General features: G+C 45.7%; 1 protein-coding gene across 1 annotated transcript; it reads left to right on the forward strand.

The window, feature by feature from the left end:
* The first annotated feature begins 4,751 nt into the window (after window positions 1–4,751).
* Window positions 4,752–6,830, forward strand: LOC134670484 (uncharacterized). The gene has a single exon (XM_063528309.1). It carries the CDS (start codon window positions 4,752–4,754, stop codon window positions 6,828–6,830), a length of 2,079 nt encoding a protein of 692 aa, XP_063384379.1.
* Window positions 6,831–7,815: the final 985 nt, after the last annotated feature.

The raw sequence follows: 7,815 nt of genomic DNA on the forward strand, positions 1-7,815 counted from the left end.
CGCCTACGGACTAAAACCTCCCCCTTTGGGTGTAAGGAACTTTATTATTGGACACGCAGCGCTAACGGTGTACGCTTTGTGTTCAACATATGGATGAGCGAGGAGTTAAGATTTGTTTGCAAGGAGAAAATTGATATGACTAATGATGGATCGGGTGATTGAGGTAGTAGGACTTTATAGTTAGGGCGATATTATTTTACCGACTTGAGAAAGTGAAAGTTTAGTTGAAGATTTGATTAGTAATTGCAGTCTGCTCGCCGGGACACGGTTAGGTTAGGTTAGGTTAGGTTAGGTTAGGTTAGGTTAGGTTAGGTTAGGTTAGGTTAGGTTAGGTTAGGTTAGGTTAGGTTAGGTTAGGTTAGGTTTTTTTTTTTTTTTTTTTCGGTGAGGGAGGAAATACTCATGTATACCGCCGGCCCGGGCCGACGGTTATGTCCGACTCAACTGGGAATGGTGCCCAGCCGCCTACGGACTAAAACCTCCCCCACTTCATGTATAGTGTGTTATGATGTGATTTGGTGAGTGATTAGTGTTTTTGGGGTGTTTGTGATTTAGATTTTATGGATAGCTGGCCCCCGCTAACGGTATACGGGCGACCACCTGCCCTAAATAAGAAATTTGAGGGGGTCAGTTCTGCCGCCCGACCGCCCGCCTCACGACTAGAGTCATGAGTGCGGGCGGCCGCCCGGCCACTGCCCCCCTGTAAGAGATTAGTGATTATATAATATAAAGTAGTTAATTATTATTTATTAGGTGTTTATGTGGTGAGTAAGTGATAGGGCATACCCGAAGCGTTCACCGACGTAAATCAGTTAACCCTGCGAGATGCAGTAAGGCGCAACTAGGCAACCTATTACAGATAATGGAAATTAAATAATGATTTTGATTTTTAACAACTTACATGTTGCAAGATACAATTAATAGTCAAGTCCTGTTTACAAGTTATTTAAAGATCAACAAAGAAAATACTGTTAAGGTTACACAAACTATGCAAAGCAAATTAGTTACAGAATAAGCAGAATTACTATGTATAACAATTAAGTCTGTAGTTTTATTATTGTCCATAATCGATGCGGCACTTTATTCTATTGTGCATGGAGACCATCCTCGGGCAGTAATGTGAGGTGGCGCTATGGGCACTGTTGTATTTGTTTTCTAGTTGGCTTTCTTTATTTAGCTTGTCACAATTGTGGCATTTAACTTTTTTGTTGTTTTGGCGGTGTGGGCAGTCCTTGTATTCGTGGTTAGGTATCGCACAGTACGAACATATGGTGTCCGGAGATTTACAGTGTTTTCGAGTGTGTCCATATTCCAAACATTTGTAACATTGGAGAACAGGGACGTACTCCTCCACGTGCACTCGCTGATGGTCAATATTTATCTTGTTGCACTTTAGTAACACTTTAAAAGTGTCAGGGGTGGTCATCAAAACGGCGTTATAGAGGCGAGTATTTTTGTTGTTCCCTCGTTTAAAGTGAAATTTTAAATCTGTTTTGTTCTTAACTGTGTCTAGAAGTGGTTGGTTTTGATTAATGATAATATCCGTGAGTTCGTTTACAGGGACATCGACAGACACACCCTTCAGTATGACCATTGGCCGAAGTGTCTTGGAGGTCTCCGCAGTAACTTCTGCGTTTATGTCATTTGTCTTGCTGAGGGCGATGTCTCGTTGTTGAACGTTGTTGAATTCAACTCTTACCTTGCCGTTAGAGATGAATTTCGTCGAGGTAGGAGCAAAATCTGTGTCTCGAAAGGTTACCGAATTCCTCCAAACGTTTAAAGTGTCCGCAGCACCAGAGCCGGCCTTCTTGGGAGTTATAATTATTGCCGGTTTATAAACCTGTGTGATAGGGTTGTTCAGTGTTTGTTTAGGCTTTGCTGCCATCGACGAGTATGAAGGCTTAGTTATAGTGTTTTCGCTAGTAAGTTTTAAATCATGTCTTAAACTGTTGATTTCTTTCTTGATAACTGAAGTTATTATGGCTTTAATGTCGCTTGTTTGATTAGTTACGCCGCTTGCGGCAGACACGTGGTTGTCACCGTTTTCAATTAGACTTTGTTCCACGGGCGGAGTAAAATCGGTTTGTGTACAACAGTTGATTTGCGTGGTGGCGTTGTTAGTGAGTTTGGAGTTTAAGTCCGTACACAATTTTATAATGTTTTTCGTGTATTCTGAAGCTGCAGCCATGATGTTCTTGCCCGCTGTGGTGATGTATCGTTTATTTTCCACAGTGACGCTTCTATGCTGCTTATCTGTTTTCAGGTTTTCGTCAATCATGTCTACGGCCGCCTCGAGCTGATCAGTGTAGTCCTGTAACAGGTTCTTTATTTGTGTGAGCAAGTCCAGGGGGGCTTGAATAGGTGGCGGCACCGGCTCTTCCTGTGCTCCCTCAGTAGGTCGACCTCCATCCGTTTCCTCAAGCACAGTATCTTCAGCCGAAAGAAAGTCTAGGTTGAAGATGTCAGTTCCAATGTACGGGACATCGTCATCGTCGGAGTTGCTCATTTTGCAAAATTAAATTTGGCAAGTATAGAATTAAGAAGATTAAAAAAATAGATTAAATTTTAAGAAAAATATTAATTTTAATGCAACGAAGAGATTTTAAGAAAAGGTTATCTCAAGAAAATGTTAAAAACACAAAGATCTATCAAATGAATTTAAAACAAGAGAAATCTACCGAGTGGAAATGAAGATAAATAAGTTTTAGAATGATTGCTATTATGATTTTTGCAGGCACCGCTAAATGTCGAAGAAATTATAAAATTAAACTATGAAAATGTATGAACACTATTTAGATGTATTAGACTATTTTATAGATATATATATAACAAAGACAGATTTTATTGTGAAGTAAAACTCTGAAAAACTTGAAAAATGAGTAAGTTAGAAATTTTTAAAAAATTAGGAAAATTAAAGGAACACTAAAAATTTAATATCTCCGTAACCAAACAAAATACGAAGATAGAAATGATACCAAAAAATAGAGCTTAATGAACTTTAAATATGTACTAAGTTTCAGAATTTTTAAATAAGATTTGTTTAACAAACTATTGAAAAGTGTGGTAAAGTTAGGTCAGAAGACGACGGAAGTGAACTTCGAAGTTATTCAAAAAACTGTAGGAGATACGAGGTTGACTTATATAAGAAAAATGAATGAATAAAATTTACTTTACTTAATAAAATAAAAACTAGAAAAATCTATTGGGTGGATACAGAGATATTAGTAAAAATGTAGATTGCTTGTAGCTTTTCGGCAGGTGCAATTAAAAAGTGAAGAAAATAGGATATTTTTATGTGAAGTTGTATGGGAATATATTATTTTTAGTATTGAATTATTAAGAAATGTCAAAGAGAGATTTTTAGGAAAGGAAAAAATATTGAAAAGTGAAAAGATGACCGAGTTACGAATTTTTGAAGAAGTGAGATTTTGAAGAGTAGTAAAAATTTGAATATCTACGGAACCAGGAGGACTATGAAAATAAGTATAGTATCAAAAAATCGGGCTCGTTGAGTACTAAAATTGTGCCAAAAATCAATTTATTCAGGTAGTGTTTGGTTTGGTTTTTTGTTGGGTTAGGTTAGGTTAGGTTAGGTTAGGTTAGGTTAGGTTAGGTTAGGTTAGGTTAGGTTAGGTTAGGTTAGGTTAGGTTAGGTTAGGTTAGGTTAGGTTAGGTTAGGTTAGGTTAGGTTAGGTTAGGTTAGGTTAGGTTAGGTTAGGTTAGGTTAGGTTAGGTTAGGTTAGGTTAGGTTAGGTTAGGTTAGGTTAGGTTAGGTTAGGTTAGGTTAGGTTAGGTTAGGTTAGGTTAGGTTAGGTTAGGTTAGGTTAGGTTAGGTTAGGTTGAGGTAAAATTTGAGAGGTAGAAGTGAGGGAGTTTTGCGAATTTTTGTGGTTAGATAAAGTTAATTGAGTACTATTTTATACCGTTGTTCTTTCCCAGCTTTTCCCTAGATTTCTATACTATTTTCAATTTCTTTCACTTTGCATTTAAATTCACTATTTCCCTTCAGGCACTTTTTCACTTTGAAAAATTCACATCTTCGTTTTCTTACTTTGTTCGTTTCGTCTGTTAATCTTGTAATTGGGTCCGCTTTTTGCTTTACAAGGAGCTGTTTGCCCCATATCGATCCGACTTGTGGTTCGGGAGATAGTGGGGTTCAAAGTTCACACTTTGAGTAAAAAGTTTACCCCATTTGCGGTTGACGACGTTAGGAGATTTCACTTTTAAAAAATCATATCTTCTGTTCTTGTGTAAATAAATTCTTTGTTGTAGGTTAGTTAGATTAAGCTAATTGTAAGGAATTCAAATCCGTTTGAATTTTATTTTTAGGGTGTATAGTTTAGTAGTTATTAATTTTTTAAAGGATTGCTATTCCAAAATTTCAGGCGTCGATAAACGCAAACATAAGTTTGTTTTTGTGTTGGAAATTTAATAACTTGTAAAATATTAAATATTTTTAGTGGGAAAAAATATTAGTAGATAGCACATACTTAGAGCTATTTTTAGACTTTGGTTCGAGATCTGTAGCTCAACCAGGAGTGACGCTACAGTCCGTCGCATAAAATAATTTTAAGTTTGTTTTTGCTGTTTTGGATCTGTTGCGACTCGCACTTGACCAAAATAGTTAGGTTAGGTTAGGTTTTTGGGTTTTTCACCTTTCTTGGGCGAATTCCACCCATAAGGGGTGGTTTTCGTGTGGCAAATATATGGATAACCCCGCGAAGGGGTTGAATCCGGAGGGGGCTCCAATCATGGGGCCCCATAAAGGGGCTTTAGGGGCGGGTTCTCCGACCTCGCCCAACAGGGAGGAACCTATGGAGGGCCAGGACATGGCCGAAACCGCCTCCAACAAGAGGCCCCATGAGGGGAACCAGGACCTGGAATATGAGGCTCACATTGGGAGCGGGCCTAAAATTAGCACCGCGCTGAGGGGTAGGGCCAAGGCCATGGTGAAGAAAGCCTCCAAAGGCCACTTTACTGGCCTGGCAGCAGCCAAGGCCAGACTGAGGGCCCATAAGGACGACTTCCTCTTGGAGGTGCTGGACAGCCAGGAGGGAAAGGGAGTGGTCCTCCCTTTTCCCCCCCTCCAGACAAGGTCCCAGGGGGACAACAAGAGGGACAATAAGAAGAAGGGGGATAAGGAGCCGCGGATACTGACCCCGTCCCCGTCTCCAAGTCAAGAATTGAGAGAACGCAGCCCGCCCCCATACACAGGGACGGACTACATCGATATAGTGCGGGAGGCGACCCAGATTGTACTACAGGCTGCCGGGAAATCCGGCAACCTAAATGGACAAGTCTGGGGCAAAATGAATCAAGCCTGCCGGGACATCTTGGCGGCCACTGACTGCCTGGCAGACAGAGAAGAGGGTGAGGAGTTGCGAGCCTTAAAGGCTGATAATAAGAGAATGCGGGAGCAACTTGCCCAATGTCAGGCGGAGATGAAGGCCCTTCGTAGAGCCTTCTCTGAGAGGGAGACCCAGCCCCTAGCACAGGCCCCGACGGCTCAATTTGACCAGTCCCCGACGAGTTTCGCTGAGGCCCTCAAGGAGGCCCTCAAGGAACTGAAGGAGGACCTGAAGCGGGATCTCACAATTACTATGGGAAACATGATCTCGGCCCGCACGGGCTATTCCCCTGAGCCGGTCCCCCGCCCCCCTCTCGCGGCGGACAGGAATAAGACGACTGCGAGCCAGCCCATACCCCAGCCGGAACTTCTCTCTGGGGTGCCCTCAAGGGCAGTGACACGTGCGCCACCCACTAGGCAGCCTAAGGCCCCTGCGGCTCAGCCTTCGGCACCAGCGGCACCAGCGACCAAGAAGAGGGCTAACTCTGCTCCTAGGCAGAAAACGGTGAAGGAGCCCAGTGCCTCCCCACCCTCACAGCCGGCAACAACAACACAGCAGCCTGCTGAGTCTTGGACGCAGGTTGTCAAAAAGGGCAAGTCTGGCAAATCCGCCAAGCCTTCTTCCCCCCCTGCCGCTCCGGCCCGGAAACCGGCACCTGCGGGCCCACGAAAACTGGTTGTGCCCTCTACGGCTGCGATAGTGGTGGCTTTGAAGCCGGAGTCTGAGGCGACATACGCCTCAATCATGTCGAAGGCCACCACATCGGTGAATCTTGCTGATGTGGGTCTAGAACACGTCAAGGTCCGTAAAACAGCTGCTGGAGCCAGGATAATTGAGGTGTCCGGGTCGGACAATGGCAGGGCGGCTGACGAACTCTGCCGAAAAATCACGGATGTGATTGGAGAGGAAGCCCGAGTATATAGACCCACCAAAATGGCGGACCTACGCATTTCGGGCCTAGATGAGGCAGCCACTCAGGAGGCGATCGCTGGAGCAATCGCCAAATTGGGCGAATGCTCGGTAAATGAAGTTAAGGTGGGATCTATTAGGGCCCAATATAATGGGACAGGGTCGGCGTTGGCACAATGCCCTATAACGGCAGCCAAAAGGGTCACCGCAGCGGGTCGACTTCTAATAGGTTGGTCCTCGGCCCTGGTAGTGGCGCTGGACCCAACACCAATGAGGTGCTTCAGGTGCATGGGCACGGGGCACACCAGAGCACTGTGCCCGTCACCCGTAGATAGGAGCAGCCTCTGCTTCCGCTGTAGCAGACCGGACCACAGGATGGCGGACTGCAAGGCGGAGGCTGCCTTTTGTTCGGTGTGCCATGCGGCCAAACGTCCAGCGGGGCACATAATGGGGGGCTTTTCCTGTGCGCCCCCACCAGCAAAAGGCAAAGAGGCTCTTCTGAAGGCCCAAAGGACCTCCCCGAAGCGTAACGCCGACCAACCGGCCTGTGAGGGACAAAATATGGATATTTAATGCCAGTACACCCACATCTGGACATCTTACAGTGCAATGTCAACCACTCCGCTCGTGCTCAAGATCTGCTCATGCAATTCACGGCGGAGTGGGGCATCTCCATAGCGGTGGTGGCAGAGCCATATTATGTTCCTCCCCAGGCAAACTGGGTAGGGGCCACAGACGGCAGGGTGGCCATGATGGTACCGGCGGTGGGTGACTTTCCGCTCCTTACGCCAATAGCCCGAGGCCGGGGATACGCAGCGGCAAAATGGGGTGAAACCGTAGTCGTAGCAAGCTACTTCTCCCCCAATAAACCGCTTCGCGATCTTGAGCGATTCCTGGAAGAGATCGGGAATATTGTGAGGAGAGCGAGCCCCAGCCAGGTGCTCGTATTGGGCGATTTTAACGCCAAAAGTGAGGCTTGGGGCTCGCCCCTCACAAACCCAAAGGGAGCTGCCCTAAGGGATTGGGCGGTGGCGACGGGCTTGGCTGTCCTGAACCAGGGCAACGCCAATACATGCGTGCGACGGCAGGGGGGGTCTATTGTTGACATATCGTTTGCGACCCCTGCCATTGCCGCGCGTATAACGGATTGGCGGGTCCTTGAGGAGGTGGAAACGCTGTCCGACCACCTCTATATACAAATGAGGGTCCACAATGCGCCGGTAGTCCCACCGATGCCCGGCCGAAGAAGAAATGGTTTCCCTAAGTGGACCATAACAAAGCTGGACCGCGAGATGGCGGACGAAGCCGCAATGGTTGAGGCATGGAATAACCCTCCTCCAATAGCGCTAGGAGTGGATGAGCGTGCCTCACGCCTCCGCGAAAGTCTGCAATCAATATGTGATGCAGCAATGCCGCGCGCCGGACGACCTACAGCAAGGAGGAGGGTGTACTGGTGGTCGGAGGAAATCGCGGCCCTCCGTATCACCAGTAATGCGTGCCGCCGCGCATTCAATCGATGTCGACGGAGGAGGCATACTGAGGAGGAGGAAGAGGCAGC

Source organism: Cydia fagiglandana, chromosome 14 (assembly GCF_963556715.1).
Source record: "Cydia fagiglandana chromosome 14, ilCydFagi1.1, whole genome shotgun sequence".
In the NCBI taxonomy this organism is placed as follows: domain Eukaryota; kingdom Metazoa; phylum Arthropoda; class Insecta; order Lepidoptera; family Tortricidae; genus Cydia; species Cydia fagiglandana.